The sequence below is a fragment of the Schistocerca gregaria genome, chromosome 1, assembly GCF_023897955.1.
Source record: "Schistocerca gregaria isolate iqSchGreg1 chromosome 1, iqSchGreg1.2, whole genome shotgun sequence".
NCBI classification, from domain to species: Eukaryota; Metazoa; Arthropoda; class Insecta; order Orthoptera; family Acrididae; genus Schistocerca; species Schistocerca gregaria.
The window spans coordinates 520,889,519-520,905,694 of NC_064920.1; the positions used below are offsets into that span (position 1 = coordinate 520,889,519).

The window sequence follows — 16,176 nt, forward strand, 5'->3', positions numbered from 1 at the left end:
TTCATGTTAATGTACCTCTCCACCATTCAATCCCTTCACTATGACACTAGATCGCGTGTTAGGATCAGTTGAAGCAGATGGGGAGGTTGTGAAGACAGGGTGTTTTGGCTATGAGTCCAGGTTATGAAAACATCATTACTGAACCTGAACCAGACCAGACGTTTGGGAGGTTTGGAAGATTTACTCTAGATGGCCCATAAACATGTTGGCATCGGAAAGTGCTATGCGGGTGCCCATGGCTGTGACATGGATTTGTATGTCTACTTTCCCTTCAGAGGAGAAGTAGTTGTGTGTTAAGATAAAGTTAGTAAGTAGTGTGAGGAATGAGGTAATGAGTCTGGAATCTAAAGGAAGTCGGGAGAGGCAGTGTTTAGTGGCAAGACCATGACCATGCGCATGAGGGATGTTGGTGTATAGGGAAGTGTCATCAACAGTGACAAGTAGGGAACCAGGAGGTAAAGGGATGGGGATGGTGGAGAGTCAGTAAAGTAAGTGGTTGGTATCTTTGGTGTGGGAGGCTAGTTTTGGGTAATTGGTTGGAGGCCAAAATTCTTTCAGTGGGAGCACAATAACAAGGTACAGTGGGCTGCCCAAGATTTTTGGGATGGTGGACTTCTGGGGAGCATGTAGAAGACAACACTCAATGTTGGAATTAGGCTGGCTTTGGTTGGAGGGATTGGTGGCAAAGAAGTTTGGGAGGAGGACAGTATGTCTTTCATAAGTCTAAAATGGTTAATTTTGGGAGTAGGGCTGAAGGTGAAGCCTTTGGATAGGACTGGAACTTCTGTTGAGCTGAGGACTTTGGTAGAAAATTAATAACAGTGTTCTGAAATGTTGGTATGGAGTTTTGGGGTTGTGGCAGGTTGAAAACAACAGCTAGGCAGTTTCTGGTTGCTATGATAGGCTGACGAGAAGGAACATTGTGGGTAGGATAGTAGCTGGATAGTGGTGCCCCTAGGAGGCAGTAGGATGTCAGTGGGTTGGATAACGGTTGAAGGGAGTGTCTGGAATGCCTCTTCCAGGTACTGGAGTGAAAAGGTTTCAATTGCAGGGATGTTCTGTGTGTAGTGGAGACTACACAGTACCAGTATCTTGCAGAGGTGGTTCTGGGATGCCTGTGCCATGTAGATATGTTTTTGCAGTACAAGTTTGTGAGGGACAGGGACTGGCAGAATTTGAAATGGTGAAGATCACTGTGAAAGGAGGGATGGGATCCAGTGACAGGTAGCAAGGATCCATTATGGCAGGAATGGAATTAGGGAAGTGGTAAATGAGTAGGAAATGGGCAGATGAAGGTGTTAAGCAGTTGTGAAGGGAATTTGATAAAAGAAAAAGACGTAGAAAAAGAAGTCCTAACGGATGAAGTATGGCATCCAAACTGTGGCCAAGAGCAAAATGAACCACTCCGTGGCATCACATGTGGCTGAATATAACAGGCTATGTAGGCAGTTCAGTCTTGCAGGGGGCAGTGATCTCACCAGAGGGTGTTGTTTATGAAACGTATTTTTCAATTTCTTCACTGTTAACACAATGTTAGTTTGCAATTGATATTACGCTATATGGAAGGAACTCTCAATTCCAAAAGCTAGGATAGTCCCATGTATTTTTACTTTTATATGTGTTACTGGCAGTACTACACTACTTTACATCCTGAAGGTATGCACTGGCCAGCAATTCTGTCTCATAATTTACTAGTTTTCTATGTTGAATTTCCCTTTTGATAGAAATGGAGAAAGATTCATGAACAAAACAAAAGAAGAAACAGGCAAAGGTGGAAGAGTTGTTTTAACATTTCAAATGTTTACTGTAGGTGTGGACCCTTGAACAAAAAATCAACATGATATTTGAGGAGCTCATTATGTAAACTTAATAAAGAGCATTGCTATTTTTATTATAATATATGGATACAGTACAAATAATGGCATAAATTTTTGCCATGTTGTTAAATGTTTCTCTTGGAAAAACTTAACTATAAAACGTCTTCATAATTTAGCTCTTATCTTCAGTGAAGTGTCCTGTCCAGCACTTTCGCTTCCCCCCGCCCCCCCCCCCCCCCCCCAACATTTTTATTTCATGACTGTGATGTGAATGTTTTTATTTGTAACAGAAAGTGAAGGAACTGACTTACATGCACAGTGAAGGGATCATGGCAGGAGAATTGAAACATGGACCACTTGCCCTGGTTGATAAACAGATGCCTGTCATAATGATTGTTATGAGGGATCCTGTATACGTTGTAAGTTGAATATAAGTATTTCACTCACTAAGAACAGCTAAAACATAAGTATAAATAAAAAATGCATATTATATATTGAGTTCAGAGCTCACAGAATGTGTTTTCATCTTAAATATGTCAGTCAGTATTACTAGAGACAGATCATAATTTTAATGTTTGCATCTACTGTGACTATGCGATACATTAACACATTGTTTGAATATAAATTACAAAATAATGTTCAAAGGTAATTAGATACACAAAAAAGTCTATGCACCAAGTGGTGACAAGACAACTCACATATAAAAAAACATCACAGAAGTTCTCCAACTGTATTGGAATAACACGTCTGCATAAGTAAGACTCTTTTTTATACGCGTGTTGTCCTGATGCCGCTTGGTGAGTAGATTTTTTATACATCCAGTTACATTATATTATCTAAAATTGATTAATTTCACTGTTAAAATACACGTCAAGGCAGAGATAAATAACAGATGAAGTACCAGTTACATCAGTGTTTAACTACTCACATATTTTTACTGGTCCTGTAAATTACCGTTCAAGCAGTTACATAACTGAAAGATGTAATGAAAACTGAGGGTAACAATAGTATACTTGAATCATTTTAAATTCAGTCTGCATTTTACATTAAATCTCAATTTTAAATATGAGTGAATACAATACTGTAGTAAGTCATTATAAGGAGGAACACAAAGTGTCCTCTTCATTTGCTTATAGCTCTTATAAGACAAAAACAGGAGAAATGTATATTTAAAAAAAAAAATCTGTTTGTGGGTGGTACCCAAGTTAGGCACAAATAGAAATCATCCAAATATTAACACTACTAGGCTCTTTCATTTTGTAAATTGTGAAGAAAAGTAGTTAGAAATCTTTATAATCAGGGATAAAAGCATAACGGAGGTGCAGAAATGGTTGGTGAAGGAGAAAACTACGGAATGCAAAATTGTCACACAAAATATGGAGGGGCAGGGCTTGAAGCAAGCTGAACAAAAATGAAATGATAAATGCCTGTTGATGGCAGTGGGGTAGGGTAGCCAAGTACCTGTTCTACTTTCTTCTGTTAACTTTTGATACATTATGGTTGAGTGGAAAAACTCTAATTAGTTGTATGATATACACACAAAAGTCGCAGGTATCATGTAACATAATATCCTCTGGAGATGCAAATTATGTTTGTAGAGACTCACTGTGTCCTTCATAACACTTATTGCCACAATAATATAGGCCAGCACAGTCATCACCTGGCAAATTTTGTGTAATATCAAACAGTGTTTCTGTTTTTTGCTTTTTACTCAAGTAGTTGTAACTTGCGAGCAGGGGGACAGTTGTCAATTTTATTTATTGCAACTGCTATCATGTCATTTTTAAGCAAATTTGATAAATGCAAAGAAGCACAAATGCATAAAAATAAAGCCACTGTTCTGAACTTGAAACAAGCAGAAACTGTGTCCACACCACACAACAAATACACATAAAAACACAACAGTAATGTGTGTATATTCTGCCACTCATTGTCAGCTGTTAAAAGTCCATAAATAAAATTTGTACTTGTTAGCACACTATAATAGATTTGATTAAATTTGTAATATTCTGTTCACTCTGATTTATGGATTTACAGAAGTGCATGAATGCTCTTCAGCAAGTAACGGCAAGAGAAGGCCGACCTATTGTTATATGTGAGAAGGGTGACAAGGAGACACAAAGCTTTGCGTCAAGGGTAATTGAAGTTCCTCGCACTGTGGATTGCCTGCAGGTAAATTATTTACAACTGTGTATAAAATTAACTGATCATACTGCTCAGAAACATTTAAATTGTAATGTGTGTAATAAGAGCAAGTTCAGCATCTAGATGAACAGACAGTAGTAGCCAGTAATTAATGTGTGTGTGTGTATTTCTTTCTTCAGGGGATCTTGACAGTTATTCCTATGCAACTGCTGTCATACCATATAGCTGTTTTGCGTGGCTGCAATGTTGACTGTCCAAGAAATCTCGCAAAATCAGTCACTGTAGAATAAATATCGGACTGAAATCACAAAACCAAATGAGGACCACAATGAAAAGACAAGAAGGTTCACCAAATCCTTCAACAATCATGATACATGGAATTTTGCTAATCATCATCAAAAGTTGGGATGCAGTTTAAATTGCATTCAGAAGCCTCTTCATAAGACTGACTGACTGTTCAATATGAATTCCTACAAGAATCCAACCTGATGCATTTATGTTGTATTTGAATGAAATCTGGACTGAATTGTGATATCAATGATCTGTTCACTAAAACTATATGTTAAGCACAATTCATCTCTGTAGGCTAGTGATGGAAGATTTTAGTTTGGAAGAAATATTTTGTCTGATATATCCTACCTGCTCACTATTCACATCACAGTAATTGAATGTTTACAAAGAGTTTTAAAAAACTGTTTGGTGCAGTGTGTCATATCTAATATACATGTATATATTTCTCTCTGGCTGGGACCCAGAAGAAATACAAACATTGCTGTGTATTTTGCATATGTGATTCCAGCATGAAATAATGTATAATATTGTGGCTTTCAAATATTACTTATTGTTCTACATACAGTTGTGTATTTTGATGCATTCCTATACTAGCTGCACTATTTCTGCAAACTACCATGTTGTACCTTCCGGTCTTCCAATTTTTTGTACTTACATGTGAGTTTTGGCCAGACAGTAAATAAATCTTTTTAAATTGAAAGAGACCTGTAAAGCTTTTTTATCAATTTCTTCATGGACACTGTATCCTGTAAGAATTGCATTTGACACTCAGTATTACGCATATCAGATATTTGTAGGAGGAGGAAATACTTATGGAGGAAACACCTGTGCACCAAATTTCTGGAAAACATTGTTTACTCATTTCTTTTAACAACAGAGAAAGATGAAATTAACTGCAAAAAGTAATTCACCACACGATTCAAAATTATGAATACCAGACTCACTTCTATTTCTAAGTTATCTGACGACTGCTGTACTCTGTGCTTTGTTATGAGTGGCCCTTTTAATTGTTTATGTGGTGCTTTTTCTTTGATATTCTAGTCAAATGCTATTGATTTTGAATGTCTGCATTTGCCAAGTTATTAGTGCTACTGATGTATCCTGTAAATAGAATCTATTGCAGACTCACTAGCTGTAGCTCTGGAGTTCTGTGATACTAGTACCGCACCCTCCCTGCCATGCCATGCCTTCTATATGGGTAGGCCTGCCCCCCCCCCCCCCCCCCCGTCCCCCCCCAAAAAAAAAGTTAAGCAACAAGAGAAGCTGAAGGAACAAAAATGGAACATCATGGGTTCAGAGGCTGTTACTGATTACAAAAATCAAGTGAAATTTAAAAAGCACTCAACAGTATCAGTATGAGGCCACTTACCAATATGACACTGCCACCACTCCCTCCCCCCTTTTCTGGTCTGGGTCCATGCACTGATTCAGTTGAGAGGAGTTTCATAAAGCAGTTATGTCCTCTACTGAGGCAAGCTGGACCACAACTGTTGTAACTGGTACTTGATACTCTGGATACTGCCACTGGGACAGAGCTGAAGTCTGAGCTGTTGCCACTAATGTTCTGTTGGGGACAGATCGGGGAATCTTGCCAGCCACCAGAGAATCTCAGTACCATACAGACGTTTAATGTCCTGTTGGAAAATGGCACCACAATATTGCCTTATCAGAAGTTACATGAGGGCACATGATGCCCATGACATGTCGTTGTGCCATCAGTGTTTCCTCACACCACCAACTGTGACGTGAAGTTATATCTGATGGCTTCCCACACCAAGATCCCAGGATAGAACCACTGTGCCTCCTCAAAACAACTGAAGAATGGGATCTCTCCCCAGGCCACTGCCACACCTGCAGACATGTTGCAGTGCACAAATGCAATTCATCGTTGAACACAATGTGACACCATTCATCAGCAGTCCAATCAAGGCACTGCTCTGAAAGTAGGAACTTGTGTTGTGGTGGTGATAGCAGCCTATGCATGGGGTAATAATTTTCTGGTCCGACTGCTGCTTATCTGCATTCAGTGGTAGGGGATGACACAGAAAGTCCATTACTTGTTCCCAGATGGCAGTTCAGATGTGAAGGGTTTAAATGCATGTGGTGCACAATATGGTGGTATTTCCTTGTGGTCAGACATGTTCAACCAGAACCTTGATGAGTGTGCCTGCCCTCACATTCCCATGCAGCCCAACACTGGGCCACTACCATGTTTAAATAACCCAGAAATTTGGATACTGTGCTATTTGGCCAAATGGAGACCCACAATGAGGCCCCTTTCAGACTCTGATAACACCGTCTCGCACAAGAGTCACATACGACATAACATCCCTTTTATTGTGTGAACGATTCCAGATTCGAAGCGAGGTTTATGGCAAATGGTAGTAGACTAAGAGGCATGTAGTATAGAATCTTCAACGTAAGTTTTAAAAGTAGAATTATATACTTTTTAACAGCATCCAAAAGAACTTAAGAAGACGAGTACAGTGATCCAACGATTGTTAATTAGTCTAGAAACTCTTCAAAAAAGGATCTGAGAGAGTTTCAAAGTTGGCTGAAATCGGCTATTGTGTTGTACACACACTCTTGCCACGCTACGCTGTCACATCAAGCCTTTCAACTGTTTACTTGTCGACACTGCAGTACTAGCAGCAGCCCATTTCTGCTTCAACATTTCTTGCAGGTAAGCATGTACGCCAATGATACAAACTTAGCCATGCCACTTGCATATGACAAGTGTCAATCAAATGCTGTTGAAATGGTAATGGAAAACTGCCTGATGAAACAGTATCTATTTGCACAAGAACATGGAAATATATGCACATTTGAAAGAGTTTTCCTAAACCAAATCTGATGCACCAGAGGCTAGCATATGCCACAGCTCCATATAGTAAAATTATGGCTGACTCTGTACCTATGTCTTACAGGAAATGACGTTTTGTGTTAGTAGCTTAGGCCTGTCTTGCTGTATATGATGATAGAGCCTGGAATGAGACCTCTGTGGGGCAGTGTCTATTCCCCAATAGCCCACTCCGGTCACATTACTTTCAAATTTCACTGAATTTGTCAACTACTTTGTGTAAGGTTTCTACGACAGTACTAGCAAATGCTGTATAACTGTAATTGTCTTTCCAAGAGCTACTGAATGCAATTATGTAGATTGTATGGTTCCATAAGAAAAAAATTACTTATTTCAACATCTGGGTTGATAAGAGTTCAAAGCATTATCCACAAATAATCTTATGTACCCTTCATCATAGTATCAACTGTGGAAAACTTCATTTAGATATCTGTAACCATTCAGGACATAAAAAGGGTCTAACGTTTCATGTGACTCGTCCTGCATACCCTACCAAGCCTGATAACAACAATAAAATGAAGAACACGAATGTACTCTCTCTGGTTGCCATTCTATTTGTCGGAGAGAACTGCACTGCCAATCATTTATATTCCTGTTTTCACGTGTGCATAGATGAAATTTCACTGACATCCATCTATGTATTCTGGATGCTTCATCATTTTTGTCAGTGTATTTTGAGCACATTCTATTTGCAACTATTATTTACATCCTTAACCCAGATGAGAACTAAATTGATAGATTCAACCTATGAACATTATTCAGTCAGCTACAATAGTCTCTATTATGTCATGAAAGTTTTAATTCCTCTTTTCCTGCACACTGTAGTATAATACAATCTTTGGTAGTAAGAAGTCGAAATTCCTGAGTCCCAGAATCACAAAATTGTGTCTGGAAACAGTATACACCTTTATAATGTATTCATGGATGTAAGAAACATGGGGAATTTTATGCTACATGAATGATATTACTTCCTCTTTGTATTTGGGTGATAGACTAAAGGAGTGTTTTCTTTGGGAGACGTTATATTAAATGAATACTGAATGTGCAACTAGGGAGGTTTTGAAATCCACAAGACACAGAGTGATGCCAGCAGAGGCACAGCCTTAAAAACGAACAGGCTTCAGCTGACGAACCAGATTATGTGTTGGTCACAATACCCATAAAACCCAGTGGCCATTCCTTCTAGCTTTTACGAAGGTCTTACTGAAAAATTTGAAAAAAGTCATTTTGCTGTTCTGTAAAATGACCAAATCTTTTTAAATCTTCTCCTTCAGCTAATGTGTATCCTCTAAAAGTGCTTAAGTGACTGTTCCATATAATATCTCCCAAGGCTAATAATACCAGTGAGTATTTGGTTTCACTTGTGAGAGGAAGAATAAATCTTATAAAGTCATCAATGTGCCTGTTATAATACTGCTCAAGAAGAGATGGGGACGAGTAAATGGTTAAGTTATGGTCATGCTGTGACAATATACATTGTCATGTGGCTCCGACAGTTAATGTCACACTACTACTTCAAAGGCCTAGAGTTCAATACCTAGTAGGTAAATGATTTGTTAATTTGAAAAACACAAAGTTACACTGTGTTTCAGAGTCTGAGTTAAACTGTAGTTCCCCTTGGCAGGGTAAGTCTGTTTGAAGACTGAAGAAAGGCAAGAGCATACCACCTCCAGTCAGATCATGCCTCATGAAACACTACAGTGTGCAAACCCAAACTTGAAGCCAAGAACAGCTTCATCTTACTTATAACAAATAGCTGTCAAAAATCTGTTGCAAGAGTTCCAAATATTAACTCTTCTGTTGCTAGGTCATCTATGGCAATATTCACTAACTCCTAACCTTCCTTATCTGAGACCTCTGGTGTAAAAATGTCACAGACACAACTAATCAAAACCCAAAAGCACACTGAATGTTACAGTTGGTGCAAGAAGGGAGCGGGCAGTCCTCTTCATTGAAGAATGTGTAATGACTTAAATGTTGGCGAGTTTTTAGATGCTTATTCCTTTCTTCAACCTCTATCCAAACACAAATATCATTTTCTCATTTTCTTTAGCAATGTGTGTTACTGACTACATGGACCATCTCTTAACTTCCAGAGAAATTAAGTTACAGAATAAACTCCTTAAGTTTAAAGGCATTAACTATATTTAGAGGAAGTGAAAATTTTACTTTGAGATCTTAATGTGAAGAATGGGAATGAGATTTGTTTTAAATCAGCAATATAGGCATTTTTACACAAAGGCAGCAGTGACAAGAAATTTGGAAAAGTGAGATTTGTTGCACAGTAGAACATGACAAAACTTCAATACATTTATAACAATGAATATTTCTAAATAAAAAAAAGACAGGGAACACACCAAGTGGAAACATGCTAGAAATTAAAATCATGAGATGCGTACGAGATAAAGAATCATGTTGAGGAGCACTTGTATCTAGCAATTCATTCCAGCAATTGAGGAATTTAATATAAAACTGAAGAAAACACATTAGCCCAACCAAAATGTTACAATACTTACGGATTGTGTTGCAATTGATGTCATCAGTATTAGTATCACGGTCAAGGACTACAATGGTTTCAACGGCTTGTTCAACAAGGATGACAGTGCCATCTCCCACTATTAGCATGACAGCCTTACTTTCTATTAAACCATCCAGGCGATCAAGTAACATAGCTCTAACAATAATGTACATGCATGCACTCATGTATATCATTACCAAAGAGGAAAATAAGAAAAAAGAACTTATATGGAATTTCCACTGTCACCTCACAAATATCAACAGCCTCAAGTATGAGGTCTGGCAGCTCAGACCATGTGCACTACTGAGTATTTTTTTCCAGAAAGAAAGTGGAGGAGGGAGGAAGGGTAAGAGGGGGGAGGGAAGAGGAAGCATTAGGATGGTATTATATGACATCGAGAAATTGGATTAACTGGAGAAATGGGTGTGAATATATGATAGTGTTGAAATTTTCTCTCTCTCTCTCTCTCTCTCTCTCTCTCACACACACACACACACACACACACACACACACACACACACACACACACACACCTAAAATGTAAGGAGGGGGGAGGGGTAAGAAATAGAAAAAAATGGAGAAAAGATACGGGTTAACATCCAGCCAAAAATGGGGACATAAGCAATGTAGTACAAGCTCGGACTGGGCAAAGGATGGGAAGGGGAAAGGAATCCTGCTGACATTTCCTATAGGCAACCTAGGGAGAACTAGGATGTACAGTTGTTTGTTCCACTGCCGTACCAAATGCTACTCCAGTATACTAACCATTGCACCATCACAAACAGTGAAACGTAACACACCAGCAACAGATATGTCTCCCTCATTCCACAAAAAAGGAAGCAAGAATGTGAAACAAGTGAAGGTACATATTAACAAAAGCACAGCAACTCTCAGAAACTAATTTTCCACACTAAACTGGCAATAAACCATTACTGTGCTCTTTAAAGCTGTTCACCTTATGCCAGCAACATTGAGCCAATACATTAAGAGATAAAATCACTACTTTGTAGAAACGGCTACTGTCTCAGTTATATTAAATAGGTTCTCATTATCTCACACCATCCTTTTCAAAGAAAAGCATCATCTACATCTGCAACAGCAATGGTCTGCGTACAACACACCACTACAACTTGATCACAATATTACTGCACTTGGCCTCCCGTGGCTGTTATCGGAAACAGTGATGTTGCAGTAAACAGCTACAGAGCTGCCATATGGAAAACACATCACATTGTGAATGACTTCAAGATAGTTGTGCCTATACTATCATGTAGTTCAACATGTCCTAGTTAAATACCAAGATAAGCTGACTGAAGTGTCCTCACACCTGAGAGCAATATTACTGTGGTCAACTAACACATATTGTGCTACTTTGCAGTGAACATAGCTACTTGCCATTAAGCTGACAGACATTTTCCCATTTCTCTTCTTTTGAATTGCTGTGTATTACGTCAGGATATTCTTGAAGAGCTTTGCACCAAAATAAGGAACTCCACAGAAACAAGAATGCAAAGTTTGTGTCCTACCCTAAGGAAAAATATTTTTATGGTCACATTAAGCAGTAAAGAAACAAGTAATTTACTCAAACTCAACAGCACTTCATCAAATCTTTTGTCCAGGTGTCACAGATCTTTTACAATTGGTGGTACAACTGTGAGGTAAAGGGATGGATCCATGTTGAAAACAAAAACAATTTTAAGTTTCTAACCTTATTTTGTATTTTATTTTGAGTTAGTCCTGCAACTTACTGAACATACTGTGTGTATAGCATCACTTATTAGATTAGATTAGATCACATGAGATCCAATTTTCATTCAACAGACACAAAAAGAGATTATTCTCTTGAGTGTAAAGCAAGTCAGAAAGTCTAACACAAAAAAACCATAAATTATTTAAATTCAGAACCCTGATCATTTGACAGGACATTGTCAAAATAGATGAATACATTACACTAAACTGAAACTGCTAATATTTACAGAATTAATACACTGTCAGAATGAAACATAGTTCTACACTTTTAATAAATTTGTTGTTGTTGTTCTTGTCTTCAGTACTGAGACTGGTTTGAAGCAGCTCTCCATGCTACTCTATCCTGTGCCTGCATCTTCATCTCCCAGTACCTACTGCAACCTACATCCTTCTGAATCTGCTTGGTGTATTCATCTCTTGGTCTCCCTCCACGATTTTTACCCTCTACACTGCCCACCAATACTAAATTGGTAATCCCTTGATGCCTCAGAACATGCCCTACCAACCGGTCCCTCCTAGTCAAGTTGTGCCACAAACTTCTCTTCTCCTCAATCCTATTCAACACCTCCTCATTAGTTATGTGATCTACCCATCTAATCTTCAGCATTCTTCTGTAGCACCACATTTCAAAAGCTTCTATTATCTTCTTGTCTAAACTATTTATCATCCATGTTTCACTTCCATACATGGCTACACTCCATACAAATACTTTCAGAAACAACTTCCTGACACTTAAATCTACACTCCTGGAAATTGAAATAAGAACACCGTGAATTCATTGTCCCAGAAAGGGGAAACTTAATTGACACATTCCTGGGGTCAGATGCATCACATGATCACACTGACAGAACCACAGGCACATAGACACAGGCAACAGAGCATGCACAATGTCGGCACTAGTACAGTGTATATCCACCTTTCACAGCAATGCAGGCTGCTATTCTCCCATGGAGACGATCGATCGTAGAGATGCTGGATGTAGTCCTGTGGAACGGCTTGCCATGCCATTTCCACGTGGCGCCTCAGTTGGACCAGCGTTCGTGCTGGACGCGCAGACCGCGTGAGACGACGCTTCATCCAGTCCCAAACATGCTCAATGGTGGACAGATCCGGAGATCTTGCTGGCCAGGGTAGTTGACTTACACCTTCTAGAGCACGTTGGGTGGCACGGGATACATGCGGACGTGCATTGTCCTGTTGGAACAGCAAGTTCCCTTGCCGGTCTAGAAATGGTAGAACGATGGGTTCGATGACGGTTTGGATGTTCCGTGCACTATTCAGTGTCCCCTCGACGATCACCAGAGGTGTACAGCCAGTGTAGGAGATCGCTCCTCACACCATGATGCCGGGTGTTGGCCCTGTGTGCCTCGGTCGTATGCAGTCCTGATTGTGGCGCTCACATGCACGGCGCCAAACACGCATACGACCATCATTGGCACCAAGGCAGAAGCGACTCTCATCGCTGAAGACGACACGTCTCCATTCGTCCCTCCATTCACGCCTGTCGCGACACCACTGGAGGCGGGCTGCACGATGTTGAGGCGTGAGCGGAAGACGGCCTAACGGTGTGCGGGACCGTAGCCCAGCTTCATGGAGACGGTTGCGAATGGTCCTCGCCGATACCCCAGGAGCAATATTGTCCCTAATTTGCTGGGAAGTGGCGGTGCGGTCCCCTACGGCACTGCGTAGGATCCTACGGTCTTGGCGTGCATCCGTGCGTCGCTGCGGTCCGGTCCCAGGTCGACGGGCACGTGCACCTTCCGCCGACCACTGGCGACAACATCGATGTACTGTGGAGACCTCACGCCCCACGTGTTGAGAAATTCGGTGGTACGTCCACCCGGCCTCCCGCATGCCCACTATACGCCCTCGCTCAAAGTCCGTCAACTGCACATACCGTTCACGTCCACGCTGTCGCGGCATGCTACCAGTGTTAAAGACTGCGATGGAGCTCCGTATGCCACGGCAAACTGGCTGACACTGACGGCGGCGGTGCACAAATGCTGAGCAGCTAGCGCCATTCGACGGCCAACACCGTGGTTCCTGGTGTGTCCGCTGTGCCGTGCGTGTGATCATTGCTTGTACAGCCCTGTCGCAGTGTCCGGAGCAAGTATGGTGGGTCTGACACACCGGTGTCAATGTGTTCTTTTTTCCATTTCCAGGAGTGTATATTCGATGTTCAACAAATTTCTCTTCTTCAGAAACGCTTTCCTTGCCATTGTCAGTCTACATTTTATATCCTCTCTACTTCGACCATCATCAGTTATTTTGCTCCCCAAATAGCAAAACTCCTTTACTACTTTAAGTGTCTCATTTCCTAATCTAATTCCCTCAGCATCACCCGATTTAATTTGACTACATTCCATTATCCTCGTTTTGCTTTTGTTGATGTTCATCTTATATCCTCCTTTCAAGACACAATCCATTCCGTTCAACTGCTCTTCCAAGTCCTTTGCTGTCTCTGACAGAATTACAATGCCATCGGGGAACCTCAAAGTTTTTATTTCTTCTCCATGGATTTTAATACCTACTGTGAATTTTCCTCTTGTTTGCTTTACTACTTGCTCAATATACAGATTGAATAGCATCGGGGAGAGGCTACAACCCTGTCTCACTCCCTTCCCAACCACTGCTTCCCTTTCATGTCCCTCGACTCTTATAACTGCCATTTGGTTTCTATACAAATTGTAAATAGCCTTTCACTCCCTGTATTTTACCCCTGCCACCTTCAGAATTTGAAAGAGACTATTCCAGTCAACATTGTCAAAAGCTTTCTCTAAGTCTGCAAATGCTAGAAACGTAGGTTTGCCTTTCCTTAATCTAGCTTCTAAGATAAGTCGTAGGGTCAGTATTGCCTCATGTGTTCCAATATTTCTACGGAATCCAAACTGACCTTCCACTAAGTCGGCTTCTACTAGTTTTTCTATTCGTCTGTAAAAAATTCGTGTTAGTATTTTGCAGATGTGACTTATTAAACTGATAGTTCGGTAATTTTCACATCTGTCAACACCTGCTTTCTTTGGGATTGGAATAATTATATTCTTCTTGAAGTCTGAGGGTATTTCACCTGCCTCATACATCTTGCTCACCAGATGGTAGAGTTTTGTCAGGACTGGCTCTCCCAAGGCTGTAAGTAGTTCTAATGGAATGTTGTCTACTCACAGGGCCTTGCTTCAACTTAAATCTTTCAGTGCTCTGTCGAACTCTTCACGCAGTATCTTATCTCCCATTTCATCTTCATCTGCATACTTTTCCATTTCCAGAACATTGCCCTCAAGTACATCGCCCTTGTATAAACCCTCTATATACTCCTTCCACATTTCCGCCTTCCCTTCTTTGCTTAGAACTGGGTTTCCATCTGAGCTCTTTATATTCATACAAGTGGCTCTCTTTTCTCCAAAGGTTTCTTTAATTTTCCTGTAGGCAGTATCTATCTTACCCCTAGTGAGATAAGCCTCTACATCCTTAAGTTATAATACACAAAATACCTAATCTTGACTGTTGTGACCGAGTGCTGTCAAAGCAGAAATCTGACACTTATTTATGCTGGTATAACAACCCCTGTTAAAATGTTCATCTATAGAGTTGAAGGAGTTGCCTATCAAAAAATCTTTCAAACTCTGTTTTAACTATGCTCTACTTGAAACCTAGTTTTTAATGGTTGCTCGCATTCTACTGAAAATGTGTGTTCCAGGATACTGGACCCCTTTCTGGACCAAGTGAGTGTTCTTATTCCTAGTATTGATATTACATATTCAGATACTGGTTTTGCAGCAAATTTCATTAAGGAATAAATATACTGAGAAGCAGTGGTTCTTTGAACAAGTTTCTACATGATGGTTTGAATTTACACCACAAATAAGTCTCATTAAATGTCTTTGTGCACTAAAAACTTTTGCTCAGTTTGACCAGTTACCACAGAATATTATCCCGTATGATACAATAGCAATGAAAGTAAGCAAAGTATGCAAGATTTTATATTTATATCTCTTACATCTGACATAATTCTCACTGCAAATCCAGACTTGTTTGTGTGCTTCAGCAATTTTGTGGTATGCCCTTCCCAATTGAATGTATTATTGAGATTTAATCCCAGAAGTTTAATACTTCAATCTGCATGTCTTCTTAGGTTATAAACATGCTGGAAGGAAATCTCAGTCTATTGAGTACCTTCCATCTCCCATACACGACATGGAAGGTACTCAACTGACTGAGAACAGGCGTATTTCGATGCAAGGAGAACATGAAGAAATGGGGATACATCTCAGAGGACAAACTATGTGAGTGTGGTGAACCCCAAGACCAGCACCTACTCAACTGCAGGAAACTGTCGGAAGCTGTGTCCATGGACAATCTGATTATCGCCAATGATAAGGCAATCGGTGCAGAGGAATTCTGGGCAGCACATGGTATATAATTATGCAAATATTCTCTGTAATACTTGTAATATATATGTATGATATGCTATGTATGATAAATTATATTTAATATTTTATGTTCTGGACATGTATAAATAAATAAAAATCTCTTACATGTTCTGAACTGCATATAGTGGGTATTTTCAAAGTTTAATGACAGTGAATCAGTTTTAAACATTTATTAATATAAGTAAAAATTTGATTACAAGCCATTTCTAAATTTGCACTTGACTTGCTTCTTACTGCAATGTTTGTATAATCTGCAAACAAACTTAGCATCTGGGAATGTAACAGATGAGAGGTACACAAGCACAAGCAAAAGCAACAGACCCAAGATGTAACCTTGAGCAACAACACATATAATTCATTCCCAGTCAA

General features: G+C 39.8%; 1 protein-coding gene across 6 annotated transcripts in view; it reads left to right on the forward strand.

Annotated features, from left to right (window-relative positions):
- LOC126354697 (glutamine--fructose-6-phosphate aminotransferase [isomerizing] 1-like) overlaps positions 1-4,953 on the forward strand; it is a 160,837-nt gene extending 155,884 nt beyond the window's left edge. For all 6 annotated transcript variants that reach the window (XM_050004552.1, XM_050004541.1, XM_050004514.1 and 3 more), the window contains 3 exons: positions 2,108-2,236; positions 3,855-3,989; positions 4,142-4,953. In XM_050004552.1, the coding sequence (XP_049860509.1) occupies positions 2,108-2,236; positions 3,855-3,989; positions 4,142-4,252 (375 nt within the window). In that variant the 3' untranslated portion in view covers positions 4,253-4,953. The remainder of the gene's footprint in view (positions 1-2,107; positions 2,237-3,854; positions 3,990-4,141) is intronic.
- The last annotated feature ends 11,223 nt before the right edge of the window (positions 4,954-16,176 follow it).